This window comes from Mytilus trossulus, chromosome 6, assembly GCF_036588685.1.
Source record: "Mytilus trossulus isolate FHL-02 chromosome 6, PNRI_Mtr1.1.1.hap1, whole genome shotgun sequence".
NCBI lineage: Eukaryota > Metazoa > Mollusca > Bivalvia > Mytilida > Mytilidae > Mytilus > Mytilus trossulus.
The window spans coordinates 65167215-65193637 of record NC_086378.1 but is presented as its reverse complement, the minus strand read 5'-3'; the positions used below and the strand labels follow the sequence as shown (position 1 = coordinate 65193637).

Genomic DNA, 26423 nt, shown 5'->3' with positions numbered 1-26423 from the left:
ATATAGTACCACTGTAAAGCATATTGTTTATCTTATTTTATACTATTCTGATTTTCTGTTTAACCATTCAAATATCGTTGCAAAGAATAACTGCATTATAAGCATTTACCTGTATAAAATAAGTGTAATATAAAAAAAAAACTTTTGTAAAATAGCAATAAATTGATCTAGCAAAAAAAGAAAGTGTGTCTGTTAAAAGTGAGAGAGAAAAATGATAAACAATTATCATTGAGCGAGTGCAATACATGATAGTTGTCGTAAGGGAAATGGATTTCTTGTGTTATATGTTAAAATATTAACCATTCATTTAAAACATATAGTTTCATCAATGAATGATATTCATTACAATTTGGTAATTAACACGATAAGTCTCAATTTCAGTTAAACTTCAATATTTAGTCTAATGATCAATAGTTTGATATACAACTGTGTTTTTTTCTCTCTCTAAAGGACATGTAGCAGTAAACTATTTCGATATTTGAATTCTTCGCTTTCTTAGGGACGACATCAAATGATCAATGTAGGATACAAAAAACTTAAATCAAATAGTTTGGGGGTGGGGGGGTCAACATTGCTGCAAGTTTTGTTAATCTTAAGTCGATTTTACATATATCCCTATTGGTCAATCAATTTTTCCCAAATTAAGTTAAGAGGGGGGGGGTGGGGTCAGTGAAAAAACTATGTGAAATAAGTTTTTTTTATCCTTCATTGAACTTTTGATGTCTTCCCTTACCCTATAATTGATTATTGTTATGGAATATGCGTCTCTCATTTTACGGATGGGTTTCAATAGAAAAAAACAGTTATGGTATAAGTTATGGTATGAGACCTCTAGCTTTAATAGTCATAATGTATAGGATGTAAAAATGTTCACTCACCCAACCTATCATGACCATGTTTATTTTCTCTCAAAAGTAGTCTTGATAAAGGCAACAGTAGTATACTGCTGTTCGAAATTCATGAATCGATTGAGAAAAAATGAATCCGGGTTACAAACTTAAATTGAGGGAAACACATCAAATATAAGAGATGAACTACGACACAACAGAAACACAACACTAAAATGTAACAAACACACAGAAACGAACAATAATCTGCATCAAGCCAGTTCCTGAGTACTTTAATTGCATGAATGCTATCTCTACCCCCTGTAAAACATATAGTTTCATCAATTAATGATATTCATTACAATTTGGTAATTAAAACGATAAGTCACAATTTCAGGTAAACTTCAATATTTAGTCTAATGATCAATAGTTTGATATACAACTGTGTTTTTTTTCTCTCTCTAAAGAACATGTAGCAGTAAACTATTTCGATATTTTAATTCTTCAATTACTTAGGGACGAAATGAAATGATCGATGTAGGATAAAAAAAACTTAAATCAAATAGTTTGGGGGTGGGGGTCAACATTGCTGCAAGTTTTGTTAATCTTAAGTCGATTTTTCATATATCCCTATTGGTCAATCAATTTTTCCCAAATTAAGTTAAGAGGGGGTGTGGGGTCAGTGAAAAAACTATGTGAATTAAGTTTTTTATCCTTCATTGAACTTTTGATGTCTTCCCTTACCCTATAATTGATTATTGTTATGGAATATGCGTCACTCAGATTACGGATGGGTTTCAATAGAAAAAAACAGTTATGGTATGAGACCTCTATCTTAGTCATAATGTGTAAACTATTACCGGTCAAAGTACGACCTTCAACACGGAGCCTTGACTCAAAGCGAACAACAAGCTATAAAGGGCACAAAAAATGATTAGTGTACAACCATTCAAACAAGTAAACCAACGGTTTTTGTTTTTTTAAACGAGAAGAAATTATTCAAACATCATGTATTGATGCCAAAAAAATACATTGTCATAACTAAAATATAGTTTAATTGAAGTAACTTGGCAACTGATTTTTTTTACAAACATGTGACAAAGGCAAAATGATTGATGGTAGTTAATTATGTTTTTTTTTATTGTTTACATCACGGTTTCAGAACATACATTTCTAAAGTGAGTATTGAGTTTCTGTTAGAATTCCGATAATAGTGGGTCTGGATGGGGTAATTTATTTGTGTGACACTTTAAATTGCTCGGACATTTTTATAATATCAAGAAATTTTAGTATATATAGTATTTCTATATTCTGTATTATTTATTCATTATTTCTGTAATCAATATTTTGTTACTTTATAATATTCTGTTATTTTTTTCACAGCTATTCTTTACACGTTTTAATCCTCATTTTTCATTTTTTTGTTGTTGTAAATACTATGCTCTGTTTTATACTGAATTCCATTCCAGACCCTCATACCCATTAAGTTACAGTTGGTAACTTCTTTTAAATATGTATTGCGGACGGAAATTTAAATCTTATTACTTTTATATATCTTATTGGATGTTTTCCTTAGACTATGGTTTTGTTTGTGAAATGCATTGTGTGTGTGTTTGCATTTATATAATTTGTAGCAAACTTATTGTTAACAGTTAATATTTTAATTGAATTGAATTGGTAATATGGAAACTTTAGCAATTCTTCAATTTGTTTTGTTAGCCTCTTTAAAAGGTGTTTCTTTGACAATTCAAAGAACAAACATATTAAAAGCCGTACTGGTATCAGACTTAAATGGATTTTTTGAATATTCAGCTTCATTGGAAAATGCTCTTGTACTTTCACGTAATGAATGTACAATGAATTGCAATAATAACGATCCTTGTGTTTCTTTCTTTTACAACTCAGATACAGGAGAGTGTGTTTTGCATTCTAAGCGTTTTTATTCAAATAAACCCCCGAGTGGAACAGGCGTGGTTTGGAAATATTTTGTGGCAACAAGTGGTAAGCATTTGTATATTCATTCAGAAAAAAATATAACATAATTAATACAGTATCTCCTGTATATATACTAAGCATCATTTTTCTTATACATTTCTTTTGTTGTGATGACTTTGTGGACTGTATATCTTACTTAGTCTAGTGCTTCAAGAGATATAATACGACTAGTCTTCAACTTAATAGCAGTATACATAATTTTAACTAGCATTTATCCCTGTAGTGTAGACTTGTTGAAGACCGTACTTTGACCTCGTTGTCTCATGGGCACATCTTCTTATAATTATTTATTTTTTTAGTTTTCTTTTGGATTTTTATACATGACTACATATTGACCAATATCCAGATTATGTTTTACTTTCTTTTATTGTTTAAGGATTTAGTATGCACCTTGGCGTATTTTGTCTAATTTTATAATCCTGGTATCTTTGATAACTATTGTCTAAAACAGCTTAAACATGTGCTGATTTCGGGGTCTGAAGTGTGTTATAATAATTATTCAATGTCATATTTTGGCAAATTCAATCCTTGGTCCTTTGATAGAAACATATGTTTTACATTGTTTGCATAAGACAACTTAACCTTGCAGTTACAGCATTAAATCAATTTGTTCATGACATTTACAGCAACAGTCACCTGTCCTGCAGAACATATCTACTATAGGCAACTTCAATTTTGCTACAGCATACATGAAAGTGATCCAATAGATTTCATACAGATCAAAACATTCTGCTCATCAAGGGGTGGAGAACTAGCTGCTGTTACCTCAAATGAGATGAACAATTACTTTAAAGAATTTCTAGGTGAGCATAAGTACTCTGCGTAAAAAATCCTCCTTGCTATAATGTTAGTGAATTTACTTAACAAAGTGATTGTAAGCAATGACAGTCAGCATTGCATTCATGTATATGCATAGGATGTAAACATGTTCACTCCCACCAACTATCATGACTATGTTTATTTTCTCTCAAAAGGAGTGTTGATAAAGGCAACAGTAGTATACCGCTGTTCGAAATTCATGTCAGAATCGATTGAGAAAAAATTAATCCGGGTTACAAACTTAAATTGAGGGAAACACATCAAATATAAGAGATGAAATACGACACAACAGAAACACAACACTAAAATGTAACAAACACACAGAAACGAACAATAATCTGCATCAAGCCAGTTCCTGAGTACTTTAATTGCATGAATGCTATCTCTACCCCCCAAAAAACAAGGCTAGACCGTTATGTCTACCAGATCTAACATATGGTAAACTTCAAGAAAAGGGAAACAAGAATTCTATCAAGCTTTTAACAATCAATACAAATTACAACCAGATTTGAGACTTTCAAATGTTATGCCAAATTGTAGTAACAGCGACCTATCAATGATGACAGGAGGAAATTAAAAATGTGACTTGATTGAGTGGGATTTTTTTATTGAAAAGCAGGTCTGTCAAATTGTTCGTTTTCACAGATTTCTGACTCAAGAGTTTACAGACAATTTTTTTTAAAAACAATTTGCAGAAAAAGGTTGATTCTAGAAATCTTTTCTTGAAATAAGGCATGAGTATTACTTTAGACAGTATTATCAATATATATGAAAAATATCATATAAAATTAACAACCTAGCTTAGCTTAAATCAATCAATAGTTACACATATTGTTACAACTATGTATCTGGTTATTATAAATACATAACACATTTTCAAAATAACATTCATAGGCATGCTGTGCAAAACAGTTTGGAAAGACTAACACATACAAAAACACAGGGACATTCAAATACATAAATTTAGTTGAAAACAAACTGTCACTGATATGGTAAACAACAAAAAGATAAATAAGAACACAAAACACAACTTGAAAACATAAGAATGACTGACACAGACACTGTGGATGATACCATGTGCTCCTGATGAGTAAACAGATCCTGCTCCACAGGTTGCACCCATCATGCAAAAGCAATGAAACAATGAAACCAAAATGGTTTTCTGTGAACATTGCCTAATATATTTAGATTGAACATTTTAAAATAGAGATAAATTATGTTATTGCATCTATTTTTCTCTATTGCTACATTCAATTGTCTTATTTTCTCAAGCTAAGCTTTGAATTGTTATCATTGTACATATTTTCACATTAACGAATTTCCAGCTGACAGACCCAATATAAGGGTTTGTATAGCAGGAGAAGAGCAACTAGATGGGAGTTGGGAATTAGAAGATGGCACCAGTATGACATATTTCAACTGGTACCCTGGACAACCAGAATCTGGTAATCAGGGATGTATTGTCATCAAAGCAACATCACTTGGTGACATGTGGATGGACGCCTCATGTGCATATTCACAGAGCTGTTCATTTGTGTGTGAATATTAGTGTGTATGGACCTACTACATAACATGCATTTTGTGTGTATGTACTTGCTACATAATTTATATTTTGCTTCGATAAGTGAGAGACTAAAAAGAATAATATCGTACAAAAACATTGTAATAAAGTCCCATGTGGAAGCATATATATCTTAATTGTCCAAGAGAAAAAAATAAATCCAATATTATCTTTGTGTGTTCTTTTTTTCATAAATATCCTACAAGAAATATAGGTGTGAGTGCACCCTGAATACAATTTTCAAAGTAATTGTAAAAGTATTTGAAAAGCGCTGAATATAGGACATGTCCAAGACCTTGACAATATAAACCTCAGTAATGAATTTCAAGAAATGTAGGTGTGGATGTGTCTACAATGCAATTTTCTATTTAAATTATATTTCAAAGGACATACATGTACTAATTCATGTAAAATAGTTGTTCAGTACTGATATTTCAACTCATCCTAGACATTACTGATTTAAAGCTATGATTGATTTCTTATAAAAATTTGACATGAAGTATTGTTAGCATAAAGAGCACTTACAATATTTCCAAATAAAATTTAATTTTCCAAGAGATAAACTTTAAAAAAAAATGAACATGTCCAAGACCTTGAAATATATACAACAGCAGCACAGAGTTTCAAACTTTTATTGTTAGTATAATAAACCTTTGATATAAATTGCCTAAAAACCTACAAAAAATGTTAGACCTGGAAAGCACTTACAATGCAGTTTCCTATATAATTTATATTTCTAAGCAGAAAAACTTCTTTGAAATTAAGAACTTGGAACTGATTTAAATGGAACTTTCTGCAGAAATTGCAAGAACATGTGCTAAACACATTTTATTTTAGGAATATAGACAATAACAATCAAAACCAAAGAGTAAACAATGACTAAAAAGAGCAAAGGACATGTATATCAACAGTTATACATAATGAATAAGAAACAACACAAAATCAAAATTAAAAATCAAAATTAGACAAACCATTTATTGTCAAATAAAAACACTCTGAATGAAAGCAAGTAAGTGTGTACTGGAATTCCATAGTTTATTTCTAGAAACATAGTAATATTGAGTAACAAGAGAATTTAAGTTTAAAAGGTTGAAGTTCAGCTGCAGTGTACAAGTTCGAGATAAACAGGTAAATTTGAAATGTCATGACATTCCATTTTCATACTACATAATATGTATAGAAATCCTAATTCCTTTTGTATGTGTACAGTTTAGGGACATATGCACATGCACATTTATGTGTTTATCTTAAACCTGTAATCACATTTCAACACACAATACAATAAATATTTTTTATTACTAAATTTAAAATACAAATGTATGTATAAAATATTCCATAATTCTCTTTTTAACATGAAAACCCAAAAGTATGTTTCAAACATAATCAGTATAAATATCTTACTATATACGTACTGTAGCTAATAAAGAATTCCAAAAGATGTGGCAATCACAAATACTTATAAAAACTCTTGAATAATCATATACAAATTGCATAAATTTTAAAACTGAATTTCATTTTGCTATGTTTAGTCTATTGCTTTGAATTCATATGTAATATTACAAAAAAATCCACTAAAATACTCTTATGAAGCACCAGATTCAAAAAGCATTATTTTGTTTTGACATATTGTGTACCCGAAAAGTTTTTCTAAAGTTTGTGTTAATAAAAATAAGAAGATTTTGTATGTCAAGTTGGAATTATAAAAAATAAAACCAATGCCATACTGACCATGCTGACATGCATAGTTAATTATATAGAACAAATGATCTTAACTTTACTTTAATTGTCACAAGCAATTTATTTTCATGAATTTCATGAGAAGAAAAAATGATGAAAATAGAAAAAGTCATGAATATTACAAATAGAATCTTCTGCTTTAAGAATATTATAAGAAAGACATTGTTGGACAGAAGTAACCATGGCAACAAGATTACCTTCATTGATGCTAAATAAATTGAATAGACTTGGAGCTAATTTCCTATTGCTTGTACATAAAGTTGTGAGGTTAGGTTGGCTTGCTTGCTTTATTTGTTTGTATAAATGTGGCTTTAAGCATTGTAATTAAGATTTACATCTGCAATCAATAGATTATATAGGTGGGTCTTCAGCTTATATGCATTATGCTTGGATGTTATAAATTTGGATGTTAAGTGTAATGCAGAGTATAATGTATTCAAGCTGGTACCTCAAATTTTTTATTGATTTCTTGTAAACTACAATATTTGAGCAAACATGTTCTTGCTGCTTTGAAGACCCATGGTGGCCTTTGGTTGTTTTCTCTTCTTTGGTCGGATAGTTGTATTTTTGACACATTCCCCATTTCATTCTCAATTCAATACACACAAAGAAAGCAAGCCAACCAAACATTTAAATTACAACCATTAGAGAAATAGTTCTAAATCACTTAACAAAAGACAAAGTGATGAATGTATAAAAATATACCACTGTAACTTATTAGCAGTAACTTTTCAGTCCATCTTGATACTGATAAATTTAGTATTTATCCAGATTTCTTTTTGCCTGATTTTATAGAATTATTATACTTTTTAAGCTTGTCTATGCACTGCATAAGGGTAAAATTATCAAAATCATCATCAAACAAAACTTGTTCTGCTTTAGCTCTTAGCACTTTCACCTCCTCTACAGGTAACACTATCTTTCTTTCCTTTGCCTCTTTTAAGCAATCAAGTACTGCACTCCAATTCTTCTCCTGAACTGAAAATAAAGATTGATACATGTACAACTATAATCACTATTATTAAAATCATAAAAAAAACCCAACTAAAAAGCAAATTCTGTATAAAAAATTTATGCAGTCTGAAATAGCCCTTAAAACATTTCCCGTTCAAAATTTAAATCATTTATCCAGATAACGTTGCTTCTATTACTATTTGATTAAGCCATTTGTTTAGCAATAGAAATATGAATAAAAGAAGATATTATGTTAATATTTTAACATGAGACAGCAACTCAAGAACAATACACCATCTGTTTTAAATTATTTTGTTTTGTCATAAATCAGACTGGCCTTTTTTGTCTGAATTGTTTAACATTTTTTGAAGGCTTCAGAATACTGTGACATAGAACATTATATCTGCATAGTTTGGATTCTATTGAATAGCTGTCAATTAGTACATGTAGTAATCATATCGCATCTCCTTACATATGTATATAATAGCGTATCTACAGCATGTACAGAAAGAAAGATTCTCAAACATAGGAGACTGGTGCAAGTCAGATTGTGTATGGTGTTAAAGAAGTAATAGCATTTGCAAACTGTCTTAGGCCAAATAAAAATAATGTGTGTGGTTTAAGTTACCCCACGGACCCTAGTTTAAACCCCCGACCCTAGAACTTTTTATTCCATTCTGAAAAATAAATTTTAAAATGATCAAATCTTGAGTATTGTGAATTCAAATAATTAAATTCATAGATTTCTGACAACAGAATAAAAAACAATCCAAAAAAAAAATAAAAAAATAAATAAAATGCTGATCTACCAACCCTGCTTTTTCATTTTATTAAAAGTAAACTGGAACCACACATATATTTTTATTTGGCCTTACATATCATTTGCATGTATATAATTGATGTTTTTCTATGAAGGAATCATTTTGAGTTCTGGAAGATTAAACAACATGTACAATGTATGATGAAAAAGGTTTACCATAGCCATGCACTTAAAATAGCATGCTAAGTTAATTTTATTTTCACTGATGTTTTAGTATGAACCATTGAACTGCATGCATGGCTAACCCTTCTAAAATGTGTAAGCTTTCATCATACATTTCTTATCAATTGTCCAGAATTCACAATTATTCCAGACAAAAAAATCCCTAGTTCTGAGGATCTTAATCAATGTTAGTATTTCAAAAAAAACACTCAATAAAAGTTATTTGTAAATCATATACAACTCAAAACATGTATAACTATAATTAGTTTTAATTGAAATCTATAAATCATTATTACTACCTATTACAATTTTTCACAAAAACATTAATACACAAATTTTCAGATTCACATGACCATGATCATCATGATGATTTAATTAATGATTTTTATCATGTTTATAGGCTCTGCATTCAGACATTGTTAAATTTTGATTTAAAAAAAGAGTGATTGTGAAGGAGGCATATTTTCATGTAGATGCAGTATATACACATGATATAGGCACAAAGCTTAAACAGTATTTTATTGTTGGTATATTTTTTTTTATCTATTAAAGTTAGAAGTCAAGATTTGAAAGAAAAAACTGACAAAGAAACAAGTCTTGTATTACATTGTATTACATGTATTATTGTTATTTTAATAGTACTTATAATGCGAATGTTGAAATTGAATGATTATATTTGAACATGTAAATTGCGCAATTGTGATTCCAAGGGGGGGGGGGGGGGGGGGGGGGGGGGGTCCTTTAAACATGCTAGGTTCAATACTTTCCACCATTATTTACAAGCTCAAAAAGTGTAATTTATTTTATTTGAACCTTCGTTAAATGCTTACCTAACTCTCTAAGCAAATGGAGATAAATAGAGATTCTTTGATTTTCTTTGGTAATTATTGAAGACTGTTTCAAATAGTTGAGCACACTAAGTCTGTCAACCTCAACTTTGTTCTTCTTCTCAACTATATGATTTACCATTTCTGCTATATTCTGTTTAATTCCACTATGTGTAGCCAATAATTGTTCAGCTTTTTCAAAATTTTTAGTTAGAACAAAACACTTCCACAAGCCTGCTGTTGGCAGAAGGTCTGGCCATTCTTTGTCACGGCAGTCTTTAGCAAAACTTTCAATAAGTTCAAACCGAAGTGGGAAGTGTTGTAAAAGCATAACACCAACCAAAGTAAAGAAAATATCGACATCATTGAAATTTCTCAAATCATGATAAAGAATTCGCAGCAATAAAATTGCCTCATCTAATCGACCGCTATAGTAATATGCTTCCTGCAAACAACCAAAAAAGGTATCTATAGAACATAACTTATTGTCCATAAGTAATTCTCGTAGTGACAACAAACAATCATAATCACCAAGGTTACCAAGTTGTTGTAGCAAATTTAGGACTATACTTAAGTCGGGGAAAACACCATTCTCAACGCTCTCACGGAATAAATTAACAGCTTTTTTCATCTCCCATTTGTCCATTAAAGCAGCTAGTTCCTGTTCAATAGTTTTTCTTTTTTTACCTGGAGATTCTCCTATGTAATGAATCACATTTTTAGAGAATGATTGACTATGATCAATTCTCCATCCTATGCATTGAGGTTTTAAAGCATTTAAGTGTATTATTGGTTTCTGGATAGAATTTGAAACATTTCTAGCCGTAAAAATTGACCTGCAAATTTGTTTAGTTTTTCCTTTACAAGAAGATGCAGCACCAACATACATGACATATTGTATTGGACATGTTGAAAGTCTTCCTGCCAAAAACATTGCTCTTAAATCTTCTGAGCTTTTTAAAGGTAATCTAAAAATATAAAAAATAAAATTACACATGACAAAATTAAATTGAAATATTTTACCTAAAATTATCTCCCATTGCTTTATATATTTTATAATGTTCTAGCTAAGTGAGAGGGTTATGCCCCCACCAATATGTTCAACCTATCATATTCTCAATGTGCCTGTTCAAAGTCAGGAGCATATATATGTTATTCCTGATTTTACATTTTGTAGTTAGTTGTTGTCTATAATGTTGTTTTTTTCATTATAAATGGATTTGTTGTTATAAACCAAGATTTTTGTTTATCTGCTTGCATTGTTTTATACTTTGTCAGATCCACACCTTTCATCATAGATTTTAATATGGTATGGGTTTTGTTCATTGTTGAAGGCTGTATAGTTAATTAACTATAAAAGTTGCTTACAACAACATCTTTTGGTCTCTGGTTGATAGTTGCATTATGGGCAAACATAGCCAATCTCATTATCTTTATAAGAACATTTTCTATGTTTTTTAGAATAGAAAAAAGTGGTATATATATTTGATTATCTTTGCAGTGTTATTACAATAAGTCAGAAGAAGTATGTTACAAATGTTTTGAATGGTTTTACACTAGAATTTGTTTGGGGCCCTTTATAGCCATGATAGCTTGCTGTTCTGTGTTATTAGCAAAGGCTCTGTGTTGAAGACTGTACCTTGATCTTTAATGGTTTATTTTTACAGATTGAGACTTGGATGGAGAGTTGTCTCATCTGCTCATTGGCACTCATATCACATCTTCCTAAATCTATATAAAGCTTCTCTAAATTTTGAGATGTTATCATGGTGATTGTGCTGTTGTTACAGGAAGGCACCACAGAAAACAATAATCATTAGCCTTTCAAGACGTCATATTACAAGGTTGGGCGGTAAATACCACCCCCGGTATTTACCAGTGGTATTTACCGGTATTTACCGCTCCGGACAATACTCCTAAAGTGGTCAATACTGGCAAATACTGGTCAATTGAAATTTTCACGGTTGTTTCTACTATTAATTGAAGTAAAATCTTGATAAAAATTCAAATATAGTGTGTCAGCTTTTAAAATTAATGAATTTGATATGTTTTATTCATTTATAACACTTATTCCTACTGATTTAAAATTTAGTTTTTATGAATTATGGTATAACATACTTAAGATATATATATATACAAATTTATATTTTATTTCACCATGTTTAAATCAATATATTTTTATTCAAAATGTATAATTTTACAGGTAATTAAAATTAAAGGTAAATAAAACTACAGGTAAATGAAGTGGTGTCTTCTCAGTTATCCAACTCTGTATGTACTGTATATTTATGTATTGCAAGTAGTGAGACTTTAATAAAATATTGAATCTGAATCTGAATCTGAATCCAACTGTTGAAAATAAGGCATTCTCATTTACCTAACTTTTTATTTTTGTTAATTATTGGGTTGTTTGTTTAGTAATAATAAGGTGTCTTTCTAAAATTTGACAGTTAATTTGTTCCTGTATGTTTTTAATAGTATAGATATATGTTGTTTGAATTTTGTTCTGTTCAGTCTTTATGTAGTAAAAAATATTCAACTTATATTTTGTCCCATTTGGATCATTTGGTCAGAAAAACAGAAAAAAAAACAATAAAGAGGATCTATTACACAAAAAAAAGCTCTATCTCATTGACAAATTTCTTCATGAATAAAAGTGCAACTGATATTTTTCTATCCAGTTCACATTTTAATTAACGGTTAAAAAACTTAAAAATACTTTCAAATGATTAAAATAACATTAACTTAATGTCAGTTGCACATTTTAACCTGCTATGCTAAATAATACTACAAAAAATTTAATCCGGGTATAGTTTTTAGTCTTATTTTTCACCTGTAATTCAACCCAAACTCTAATTGAAAACCCCTTTGTTCTTGATTACCTTTGATTTCATCTATCCAACTTTTTTTTTTACCTTTACTACCTAAAATTTTAAAAAAGTTGGATAAATGAGAATGAACCAATGAAGTTACATGGGTCTTTTTACCTATCACATGGCATTGCTAGGTGTGAAAATTTAATTACTAAAACAACAGCCTCCAATAAAAGTTAGTACATGGGTTGAAAGTAATAAAATTGATATATGAAGACTCCTTAAACAATAAATTATTTCCTGTCAATAGCTATTAAAAAAAAGTCACAGGACAAAAAGTCACAATTCATTTTTTCTGATTATTTTCTTTGAATAAAAAATGCTTAATTTTACAAAAATATTTTTGTATTTTTCTTGAAGTATTGTATATTAACCAAGTTTGTAAGCAAAATTTATCAAAAAAATATCAAAGATGATCAACAAATTGTTAAGAAAACAAAATGTCAAAGTAGATTGGCACTTAAATGGCTTCATAGTGCCAAGAAATGTGTCCTTTGCATGATTAAAATTAAATAAATCTTCATTTTTCAAGTAAAAAGATAAATTTCATTGACTTTAATATGAATATATGTATTAAAAAGTAAACGTTTCAAGATATTTCTCTTATATATATTCAAACAATTGTCAAAAAAATTTTTGTGACTTTTTGTCCTGTGACTTTTTGTCCTATCAAATCTGTGACTTTATGTCCTGTGACTTTTTGTCCTGTGACTTTCTGTCCATTTACCCTATTGAACTGTGAGATAAAACCTTCTTCATGGTCCGAGAACACAATTAATTCGTAGTGCATTTCTTTTAGAACATAAATGAAAATAAAAAAAATCCCACCTGCGCTTTCTCAATGAAATTTTTACAGTGTGTTGTACTACTTTTGGGACAAATTATATCAAAAATATAGAAAACTTCATCGCCTCTAACTCAAAATATGGACAATTTTGTGTTTAGAGTGTCTTGAAATCTTTTGACAGCTTCCAAAGTGCTAATTTTTAACCTTTTTCAGCTGGACCAAATCACTACTTTCCTGTAAAATTCTGGACCCAAATTTTTTTACAGTGTAGTTTCAACCCCCTACTTACAATTTGAGGCATTAAACATGGAGAAATGAATTTGGAAGGGGTATAAAAATTATTGGCAAGTAACCCACTGTTAACACTAGGGACTATATTCGTGAACAACGAAAATCAAGGGACGACAATTGTGGTCTCGGACCTAATAGGATAGAAAGAGTTGACAAATCTTATAAAAACTTGGTATGACCAGAGCTTAATAAATTATAACACTGCTTGCAAAGTTTCATAACAATAGGATATATATTATAGACAATATGCTAAATTCTATACTCATCTTTGCGTGTTAAATTTTGACGTTAAAATCGAATAATTTCAACTATCAACATTTTGGGCTTTGAAAATTAAAATATTGCAAAAAAATACTTTTTAGATGCCCTAATATATCATTTATTATGTACTAAAAGCAATAGAGTACTCATTTGATTTATCAGACTTAGCATAATTATTCAAAAGTCAAATTTATATCAGCCTGGGCCTAAAAATTGAGGTTTTTCAATGAAAGGGGGCCTTACATGAAGATGTAATATTTTCCAGCAATTTTAAATTTGTGAAACTTTTTGGCTATAAATAATCCTTACATATGTGTTGAATGTACTTTAAATGGAAAGAAAAGTCACAAATAGCATATCATATTATTTTAAAAGGGTATTAAGCCAAGTAAGACTGGAAAGAAATAAGGGTCAATTTTGGCCGTGCCACATATTTACATTAAAAAATGCATATTGAGGCTACAAGAAATAAAAAATTGTGTCTTTTTATCATTTCTATACTCATGTGACATGATACAACAAATCTGAGCCCAAAAAGGCTCTTGCAATTAACTTTTCTTACAGACAGTATGGTCTGATACAAAGATTTTTGCCTTTTTAATGAAAAACTTGAATGCAATTTTAGTCTCAACAGGCTTATATCCAAACCACTTGCTATCCTACAGAAGAAAAGAAAGATATTATGTGAGATGGAACAGGTACAATAGACTTGTAAAGTGCTTTTGATACAAATTTAGTGAGGTATTTATTGTGGACTTCAAATTTTATGTACCAAGAACCCCACTTTTGACTTCATCCAAACAGGGCGTTAGACAAGGGTCATTTATACAACACATTTTGTACATATTGTCTGAGATAATGTTCTTTTCTATAGATTCTGAGTTCATAAACAAGTAAAAGAACTAGATAAAGGCATATAAACACAAGTATTGACACATGAAAACCTGTCAGATAAAAAGTCAGGATGCCATGTATGCATCATTATTGAAAAAGCCTTAAAATGCCTATTTTGACCATAAAATGCCAAAATTGGTCATTTTTGCAGAAATTCTATAAAATAAAAGTTTAAATCCTTTAGTTTCATGCTATTTGACAAATTGAAACCATCAAATCATTTAGGGAAGTTGCCAAAGTACAGATTCTATATTTACAGACTTCACCTCTTAGGATAGAAAGAGTTGACAAATCTTATAAAAACTTGGTATGACCAGAGCTTAATAAATTATAACACTGCTTGCAAAGTTTCATAACAATAGGATATATATTATAGACAATATGCTAAATTCTATACTCATCTTTGCGTGTTAAATTTTGACGTTAAAATTGAATAATTTCAACTATCAACATTTTGGGCTTTGAAAATTAAAATATTGCAAAAAAATACTTTTTAGATGCCCTCATATATCATTTATTATGTACTAAAAGCAATAGAGTACTCATTTGATTTATCAGTCTTAGCATAATTATTCAAAAGTCAAATTTATATCAGCCTGGGCCTAAAAATTGAGGTTTTTCAATGAAAGGGGGCCTTACATGAAGATGTAATATTTTCCAGCAATTTTAAATTTGTGAAACTTTTTGGTTATAAATAATCCTTACATATGTGTTGAATGTACTTTAAATGGAAAGAAAAGTCACAAATAGCATATCATATTATTTTAAAAGGGTATTAAGCCAAGTAAGACTGGAAAGAAATAAGGGTCAATTTTGGCCGTGCCACATATTTACATTAAAAAATGCATATTGAGGCTATAAGAAATAAAAAATTGTGTCTTTTTATCATTTCTATACTCATGTGACATGATACAACAAATCTGAGCCCAAAAAGGCTCTTGCAATTAACTTTTCTTACAGACAGTATGGTCTGATACAAAGATTTTTGCCTTTTTAATGAAAAACTTGAATGCAATTTTAGTCTCAACAGGCTTATATCTAAACCACTTGCTATCCTACAGAAGAAAAGAAAGATATTATGTGAGATGGAACAGGTACAATAGACTTGTAAAGTGCTTTTGATACAAATTTAGTGAGGTATTTATTGTGGACTTCAAATTTTATGTACCAAGAACCCCACTTTTGACTTCATCCAAACAGGGCGTTAGACAAGGGTCATTTATACAACACATTTTGTACATATTGTCTGAGATAATGTTCTTTTCTATAGATTCTGAGTTCATAAACAAGTAAAAGAACTAGATAAAGGCATATAAACACAAGTATTGACACATGAAAACCTGTCAGATAAAAAGTCAGGATGCCATGTATGCATCATTATTGAAAAAGCCTTAAAATGCCTATTTTGACCATAAAATGCCAAAATTGGTCATTTTTGCAGAAATTCTATACAATAAAAGTTTAAATCCTTTAGTTTCATGCTATTTGACAAAATGAAACCATCAAATCATTTAGGGAAGTTGCCAAAGTACAGATTCTATATTTACAGACTTCACCTCTTAGGTCCGAGAACACAATTAATTCGTAGTGCATTTCTTTTAGAACATAAATGAAAATTAAAAAAATCCCACCTGCGCTTTCTCAATGAAATTTTTACAGTGTGTTGTACTACTTTTGGGACAAATTATATCAAAAATATAGAAAACTTCATCGCCTCTAACTCAAAATATGGACAATTTTGTGTTTAGAGTGTCTTGAAATCTTTTGACAGCTTCCAAAGTGCTAATTTTTAACCTTTTTCAGCTGGACCAAATCACTACTTTCCTGTAAAATTCTGGACCCAATTTTTTTTACAGTGTAGTTTCAACCCCCTACTTACAATTTGAGGCATTAAACATGGAGAAATGAATTTGGAAGGGGTATAAAAATTATTGGCAAGTAACCCACTGTTAACACTAGGGACTATATTCGTGAACAACGAAAATCAAGGGACGACAATTGTGGTCTCGGACCTCTTGCTGGAAATGAAAATTTGAAGTAGGGACAAAAAGTTTTCATCCTTTAACTATAATATTATGTACACATTAATCAATGTAGATCCCTGTTTGAATTTACAATAGAATTAGAAATGAAAGCATTAAAAATGATTTTAACACTTTCTATATAAATTAATAATTAATTGTAATTATAATTGACCAAGTAGATAGTGGTTTTTAAAGTAATGACCACTCAAAATTTCAATCGACCAGTATTTGCTGGTATTTCCCAGTATTTGCCAGTATTTCCCGGTAAATACCGGTATTTACCACTGGCATGGTCAACAATACTAGTATTGACCGCTTTTTTGCCAACCTTGTACTCATTTGAACTCATTGTGACAGTATCATGCTACCTTTATACTTCTAAAAGCAGATATGTATATTCTTATCAGCCATAATAGTACTGCAACCAGAGTTCATTTTTTAAAACTTTAATGGTCCGGAAGAACACACAACTAAATTATATATCGTTAGAAAGAGGAAAACGTGTACAATAAGAAAAGTTGGGTCGTAAAAATCCAGAGCAGTCATAATTTTGTGAAATTGAGATCAAAGGTCAGACTTAAAAATATCAATATTTCAACCACAAGGACAAAAAGGAGAAATATTCTGATATTTATTCAATAGAATGCTACAAAAACAATTCAATTACAAGCATATGCTATAAACGATGTTAAAACGACAAATTTGACTACTTATAAGAAGAGCTGCCATTACAAATTAGCGTTGATTTGGAACCTTCTGATTTTTTTCCATTTATGACATAGCAAAAAAAGAAGTGGCCTTGACCTTTCCACATCCATAAACTTTCATATTGTGTTTAGTGTTTCACTATAGTATATTACAGAATTATTTCTAAACTATAAAACACCAGTTTATCAAATTATTTCAATATTTTTTCTATCTTTGAAAAAATCAAAATTCAAGCGCTGAAAAAGTGTTTTTAATTTTGGATCGTAAAGGTTGTGTATTTTGTGAAAATTAGTATATAGTTATAGATAAATACATATTGTGTATTTGCAAAGCCTGGCTAGAGCAGTTATAACACAAAATATACTATAGTCACCCGAGGCGAATGCGAGGTTTTAAAAAAATAAGTGTAAAACAAAGTCAGTTTAGTGCATGAACATTTTTTAGTGGGATAATCCTGGTAAAAAAGATAACTCAAGTTTTTTTAAGGGAAGGATGAAAAATTATACAATGCAATGCAAATTTTCTAATGTAATTCAAAATCAGTCATGATCCTTATATAACTTTTAAAAGCGACACACAATAGCTCAAGTATTCATTAAATAGGGACATGAATCAATCTCTTAGTCATCATATGCAGATTCAGTACGCTTATTAGCATTACAAGAGACTTCCTTTTTTTATAAGAACAAGTTCGGAACAGGACAGAGTTTGTTCAAAGTAAACACAGTTTTTGAATACAAATGCTATCTGGAGCGTAATTACCGTCATGATTCAGTCAAACTCGTCATATACAGTCATACCCTTGCATAGGAAACACAAAAGCAATGTGAGTACAAAGTTTCGATCAATGTTCATGACACATATTCCCATATGCATATGCATGATATATCCGCACTGCCAATCCCAAATGTAATGGGGCCAATGTTGCTACAGAAAAGATTGATTTTGTAATAGCTGTACATTTACGAATTTTTGGTTATCTTTAGGGACAGTATGGCAGATTTTACAATAAGAAGGAATTATTGTTTTTTTTTGTATCCATCAAAAAAGCAATTGCTGAAACTGTGAAACAGACTGTGTAATGGAGTAATGCATTATGTTAATGAATAAAATGTGTCTTTCTGAGTAAATAAACATAAAAATTACTCTGTGTTTGTGTTTTATGTTAGAATTAGAGGGTTTTCAATTTCAAAATATTGGACATGGAATAGACATCATGACCTACTTTACTGACATCCAGCTTATTTGGAGTGGAATTTTGAAGCATTATTTATAAGTGGAGCCTAATAACATGGACTTATATATTAAGAAAAAGTCTTCTTTTGTGTTTTAATCATTACTTTAAGGCAGATTTTTATTGGTAAAGGCTAAAAAAGGTAATTTAATAATATTGTTGCTAACGTCACGTCTTTTCCGTCCATTGTGATATGTCACGATCGCAATTTTCTTTTTGGTTCTCAGACAGCCCATTGTAGTTATTTTTACCCCGGGTTTTTTAAATAATTGAAAATAGCAATCATATTAAATTTGGATGACGTAAGGGGGTCAAATGACTTGAGGAATCAATATCATTGGCTGTTTTAATTTTTGCGAACGTTACTGCTCGAGGTTTCCGTCCAAATCAGTGTCACATGAGCAACATATATTTAGATCTGTAACTCTCCTGTATAGGAGTTACGATATCGCCCTTTGCAGAAATAGATTCGGAGTCAGTTCCTTCACATGATGGGGAAGCAAAGAAGGTAAGTTGTATGTAATATTGTTACAAGAGGACCTTAAATGTATTCCGTCCATCAAAAAGACGTTAGCAACAAAACGTAATGTCATGATAGTAGATGTTTCTAATGTTACTATTACAAATTGGTTTCTTGTGTATTCCTTTGATATAAAGTACACCTGCAAATGACATTCTGTATATTTAGAAATTCTAAACCAGACTGTACAATTTTATTACTCCAGGCATATATTAAACATCACTGTGCATACATTTTAACTTTTAAAGAAGTTGTTGCTCATGTGACATGTCCAAATGTCGCTAACGTTACTCATTTTTGTCTCCGTCACATTAGCAACATGAAAGTAGGAGACAGAACACAATACTGTAAAATCTGCCGTATACGGTTCAGAAGCGCTTTTGTGTTATTTTTTCACCAATTAACTAACAAATAAACTTTTGAGCCTAGGCTCCGAGTTGAAGACCGGACCGTGATCTATAATGGTTTACTTTTATAAATAGTGACTTTAACATGTTTAATGGCATGAATGGTGTGTTGTATCAGAATCCGGGTCCGTACGCCCTGATTCACGTTCGCCCTAGTACCTGTTTGCCCTGATACCTGTTCGCCCAGGGTCCATTCGCCCTGATTATTATTTTTTTCTAATTGTTGTCTAGTGGCATAATTTTAAGTATTTGAACAAAACATGTTGAAGTTTGTTGAAAAATTCACCGAATATTGATATTGCCGCAATCAATTTCATCATTTTCCCTTTGATTGCAGTAGAATACTGGAATACAATGTATTTATCTTTGTTGATACTTGTTAACAAAATAATTGTATTCAGTCATTCACTAATGTATGCAGTATAACTTAGACTAGTCTCAGAGTATTTTAATGAATGAACTTGTAAATCTGTTTTACAGTTCGTACATTTTTTTAAAATTAATTTCAAGCTGAATATATTATCAAAACAAATTTGTTTTTATAATAATTATTATTAATCCATCAAAAGACAGGTATCACATTAAGCAGTGATCCGAATTATTTTGTCATAAAACAATAAATTAATGATCCTTAACAAGCCATAAACTTTTAGATATTTCCATGTTTCCATAAATTTCAAGAATATATACCATAGAAATATATCTGATTAAGTTTATTCAACTTCAATGCCTGAATGTTAATATTTTTAGTAGGGCGAACGGACTCTAAGGGCGAACGAACTCAGGGCAAACGGACCCAGGGCGAACATGTTACTAGGGCGAACGGTCCCGATACCGTTGTATCATTGGCACTCATACCACATCTTCCTATATCTATTAAGAAGCTATGCGGGCATCATTTCCATAGAAATACCAAAACAAGGACACTGGTGGCAGGGTGAAGTAATTGTTCTTCTTTTAATGTATCCTTGCAATTTTCAGACACACCTTGGTGTAATTCTGAAAATGGCATCCCCTATATTGAATTCAAAGCTAAACTCTATATTTCATATCCCTTGGCCCCCTGTGTCTGAATTGTAAGGTGTCACAATATCTAGTAAGTTCTGGAATTTGGCAGTTTGGTAAGCATCAGAGACAATCTTGTGTAAAAGTGATTGGTATTTGTAGAGTATGTGCTACATGCCTGAGAAAGGCTTTTTCTTATGGGAGAACAAATCACATCACTAACAATCGTTATTAATGAACTGACAGCAAGTTCAAATTCTAATTTTTCTGTAACTATTTTACTTAATTGCACAGGTGTTGACTTCAATAAGTACTTGGTTATGCATGGATAAATGATTACTCACATTAATAAATACAACTTAAAAGGCTGTCAACATGTTTAGAGGACTCAGTTTTGTGTAGTTTTCTGTTTTTTTTTTAAAGTTTTTCTTTTACACAAAAACCCTGTTTTCATATCCAAACTACAAGGAAGAAACTGAACGTGAGATCATATAAAAGTGTCAGGTTGTGAGAATACATGTCGATCAGTTTGATCACATATACATGTATGGATTTCTGTTGTTTCTAATTTAAAGTTCCCCATGGGTGACCGGGGCAATGAAATATGGTCACTTGGTCTTCTCCTGACCGGCAGTAAAAAGGAGTGTGGCGTCCGTTTTGCTGTGGGGGATGTATCAATTCGCAGTCACGTCTAGTCACAATGGGGACGTTAAATCCGATGCCTCGTGCAAAGGGAGGACCACATTCTTTGCACATTAAAAACCCTAGCAACAACTCTTTGAGGGGTCGAAAGGTGGTCTGTTGCAATGGAAAATTTCTGTCCCAATCCTATATATATACCATCATTTTCCAATGGCAGTCTAAATTTTCCCGACCATCATCCTGAATGGCCTCTATTATGACAAAACCTACCTATTGTTTTTATTGTTAACTTGTTCTCGTCCTGAACATGCATGAAAAATTTGCCACTGGACATAAGCAACCAACAAACAGTCAATCAATCAATCTAATTTAAAGACACACGAATTGTGCCTTCTGGTGCAAGTCTCATGACATCACTGATGATTTGCCAAAGGAAAGCAGAATATTATATCAAGATAAGTTGGTTTTAGCATCACCTTGTCACACAACAAATCTCTGCGAAACTTATAGTACTTTTCCCCTGACCACTTGCATGCATATTAATTGCTCTGTGGTTAAATGTTAACATACAATGTATTTTCACACAATATCAACTATATTCAGATATTCATTATCCGGAAATACCTCTTATCCGAAGGATTTGGTTAACTTTTATAAAAAATCAAAATTTCATTAACAAAAATATAACTTATTTACAGAAACTACACGTAAGAACTACCATATATAGATTCAAATCACACAAAAATGAATTAAATTCTCCTACAAAATCTACATAATCACATCGAAACTATCAAATTGATTGTGAAGGAAAAAATAAATGCTGGAGTTGATTGACAGATAGGAAATTTCCGTAATTAAAAAAGGTACAAATGATGTTTTTATTTTTGAGTTTTTGACCAAATTGTTTGGATTTTGCCCAACAAAAGGAGTAGGTCCGGTAAGGACCGATTTTGGCCTCAAATTTCAGTTTCATCTGACGAAAGATTTTGACCGCTTTTTAAACAGTTAAGTGTCTATTTTATATGAATCAATTAATTTATGTGAAAGATTTTAACTTATTCACTTTTCAGATGGTTTTCGTCAAAAACGAAAGTGGCCGCATCCGTGTCCATCCTCAATCTTTATATATGTTATGTATTATCATCAAATACAACTTCCATTTCAATATTTTGGATGAACACGAATGCGGCCACTTTCGTTTAACACGGAAACAGTCTAAAATTTAACTAAAATGCTTGAATTGTGAAGATTTCAGTAATTTAGCATGATTTATTGGTGCTAGTACCCAATATATGTGCATTGTATTGTCAAAAACAGCCCATATTTATGTAGCAGAACCATTCTACTGTCCAATAAATAACTTAAAGTTTACATTTTAACACTTTTGTAAAACTGCCATATTTTGGGGCCGAAAAGGGGTCTTAACGGACCTACTCCTTTGCATGCAGTATCTCAATAATATGTTTTGTCCTCTCAAATGTCAAATACTGTTTTTGATTCATATGTTTTCTCGTTTTCAAAGAAAAAAGCGTTAAATGTTTATCTAAAGAAACGGCCAACTTTAAGTTTGAAAGTTTTACTTGGAGATGGTATTTTATTTATGTCTTCATTATTCCGATGATCCCTGATGATATATGCATAGAAAATATTTACGAAAAAAGCGGGAAATTTAACCAAAAAATATTTTTGGATTTTTAGGTAACTACCCAAAACCGTAAATTGAGGGGTACCCCTATTAAAGAGATTAAATACAAAAAATGTGACCATAGAAACTTTTTACGACCCGACTAAAATTAAAATATAGATATTATTCTATCATTTAAAACAATTTACAGCCATGTGTTATTCCGGACCATTAAACTCGTTAACTAAGCGTCTTTTTCGATATCAGTTGCAGTACCATAAGCCGAAAGCGGTTGAGCTAGCAAAGTACTTCTTTAACTCAATAGGTTAATATGCTGCCCTGTAACACAGAGGTCTCAGGTTTGAGTTCCAGTAGCAGTGAAGACAAAGATAATTTTGTATACGTAGAATCATGCTCTCCGTTATCATGGTTATATTTGGAGCATAACAATAAAAAAATCACCGCTAGAAGAATTACATAGCCAGGGAAATGTAAAATGAAGATATTATTTCTATAGTTAAATGACTATGGAGGGTGGAGAGTGTAACATGATTGTTTACTACTATTAGTAAATTCTTATCAAATTCAAAAAACAAGCAGTTGAGTAAGCAAAGTGCACATTTGAGTCTGTCAGCTTACACGCTGCATTGTAACACAGACATGCCGAGTTCGAGTCCCCAAAGAGACAAAGAACATTTTGTATGTAGAATCATGCTCTCCTGTTACAACTTACAGTCCTGACTAATGTCGTGAGTAATGAATAAGAAGATTGCAAGTGGGATTGCAACATTCTTCAACACTTGATATTAAAATTCATCTACAAAACTCTGTCTAATTATATATACTGACATTGTCAAGTAAACCAAAGACAGGAAATTCTCAAGATCTATGTTGAAAACCTGTCTATGACTTTCAGCTGTTGAGACAAAAGACATGGGACATAAATTAAAGACTCATAATGCTAAATTCTCGTACCGAGGACAACAAATGTCTTTAAATGTGCATGCTTCTAGCTGTATAAAATGATTCACTGCTCAGTAATAGAGGAAATCTCTATAAATTAAAAAGTTTCAACCGATTACACATGGCCTTCACCACCAATGGATACCAGTCAGTATTCTACTTTCATTTTATCTAGGAAACCAGTTGTACCACAGGAGGTTGAAATCCTATCAATGAGGGTCTATAAATATGTCAACTCGACTATCACAGCTCTACGAGAGAAGCTCTACTGTGATAGTCGAGTTGACATATTTATAGACCCTCATTGATAGGATTTCAACCTCCTGTGGTTGTACTTTCGATTTAAAACAGTATCTACTTTATGTCTTACTGGTCCCGCAACAACATGAACATACAACCTACATACATATTCGAGGCCCCTCATGGGGGGGGGGGGGGTCCTAGTAATCACATAATCACCATTTTTTTGCCAATATAATCACATAATCATTAAATGTTTGCTTATCTTTCGTAATCAAATAATCATAAACTAAAAATACAGTCCTATGACGTCGTGCAAGATACTGGTGATTCGAGAAAAATCGGCGAAAAGGCTAACTGTCCGTTTAGGACGCAACAATTTGCAGAATCGCTAAATTATTTTCGTTACCCAATCTAATGGCAACATAATATCTGTTTTTCATGATATTTTTTTCACGAATAGGTTTCGATTTGAAGCGCGAAATTTTATGAAATAGGCAATTTTGCCGTGTAATGCGTACCATTGAACATTGAGATCTCCAAACATTTTTGAGAATGAAATATGGATTGAGAAGCCAAAGGTAGTTCTCATTTGGAAGGAATTAAGAACCATATGTAAAGTTTTGAATTACATAATTTTACTTACATATATGACGTCATACATGTAGAAAAATGACGTCATAGCAACTTTTTGATCTTGTAATGGTGACAAATAATCTAGACTCCAACTGCAAACTTTATTTTGAAGATCAAATTCATATACTGAAGGTAATTTTAAAAGGATATCGTTTATATTTATAATTTATAAATTACAAACATTTCTGTTTAAATTGGTACCAAACTTTTTGAGTTTACTTGTTTTAAAAAAAAACTATTGAAAAAATTTAAAATCAGAAAAAATGTCCCGTATCATCTGAAATCCAAACAAATATTCCATTTTGACGATTTCGGGATCTACGATGTATCGCGATTAAATCAGAAGAAAAATACTGATACAGATTTAAAAATTACAACAAATACTGAACATGATAATATAAATACTGGCTGTTTTTATATTTTATCCTTTTCGCAAATAAAGAAAAGAAAAATCAGAAAAAATGTCCAATGAGACAAAAAACGTCGAAAAATAATGAAACGTCATATTTCACACAGAGTCAATACGCAAAAGAAATTATAAGAAGAACTTGTAAAGAATCGATCTTCAAACATGAAACGATATGGGCATGTTTTTGCCTTAGGGAGCTTCCATTTGATTTTTAAGGGGGGGGGGGGGGGGGGGGGGGGCTAGAATGAAATTTGAAAAAGAGGGAGGACAGGGGTTTTGAGTGTAAAAAAAAGGCAGACAGGAGTTTCGAGTAAAAAAATAATGAATAAGAATGGAAACGGGGAATATATCAAAGAGATAACAACCCGACCAAAACGTAGAAAACAGCTCAAGGCCACCAATGGGTCTCTTCTTCTTCTTTTGGTTTCTAGCGATCCTTCAATTATTGAAGATTATTCGCCGGGCGTCGACTATAAAATTTATAATTTACACTAATTTAGCAACAAAAAATCAATAATAACAAATCAAAAAATCAACATAACGTATGTACATTTGAAAAAATAAATTGGGTCTTCAACATGCGAGAAATCCCGCACCCAGAGGAGGTCTTGAGTAGGCCCCGAAATCCTAATGTATACTAGATCAAGAAAATGGACGCCACTCTTCACTTCGAAACACAGATATGAACTAAAAGTAAAAAAATATAAAAGACTAACAAAAGCTATAGGTACCTGACTTAGGACAGGCGCGAACTGCGGTGGGGTTAAAAGGGCAGGATGAGCAATTGGCAAACAAACCCAGGATAAACTTGTAAAAAAAGGCAGGACCAAATATAGTGAAAATAAAAAGGCAGGACCGAGATAACAACTATTAAAATCAAATGGTTGCTCCCTTAATGAAATAAAAATATTATTCTATATTAAAATTCGTAAAAAATGATTTGACTTTAGGAAGTTCTGAAACAATCTAAAAGAAGAGTTACCATATTAGATAATTTTCGTAGACAAAACAAGAGGCACCAATCCCTTCAAACAACCGAAATGATCTCTGGTGTTTCAGGAGAATGATTAGTTCCAAAAAAATAAAACACGAGACAAAAAAGACTCATATTTAATTATTGAATGTATTTATAAACCAACAATCAATTAAAATAATCGGACTTAAAAAATCAGACCAAAATTTTGTGTACATTCAAATATAAAT

At 31.2% G+C, this 26423-nt stretch overlaps 2 protein-coding genes across 2 annotated transcripts; one reads left to right on the top strand and one right to left on the bottom strand.

Annotated features, from left to right (window-relative positions):
• The first annotated feature begins 1597 nt into the window (after positions 1-1597).
• Positions 1598-5196, top strand: LOC134722910 (low affinity immunoglobulin epsilon Fc receptor-like). Its single transcript, XM_063586544.1, has 3 exons — positions 1598-1646; positions 3449-3625; positions 4967-5196. Exons 1-3 carry the CDS (start codon positions 1598-1600, stop codon positions 5188-5190), a joined length of 450 nt encoding a protein of 149 aa, XP_063442614.1. The 3' UTR covers positions 5191-5196.
• A 948-nt stretch (positions 5197-6144) lies between these two features.
• On the bottom strand, positions 6145-24181 carry LOC134721684 (uncharacterized). The gene is made up of 3 exons (XM_063584844.1): positions 23948-24181; positions 9706-10670; positions 6145-7917 (listed from the first exon to the last, which is right to left on the bottom strand). Exons 2-3 carry the CDS (start codon positions 10634-10636, stop codon positions 7703-7705), a joined length of 1146 nt encoding a protein of 381 aa, XP_063440914.1. The 5' UTR covers positions 10637-10670; positions 23948-24181; the 3' UTR covers positions 6145-7702.
• Between the last annotated feature and the right edge of the window lie 2242 nt (positions 24182-26423).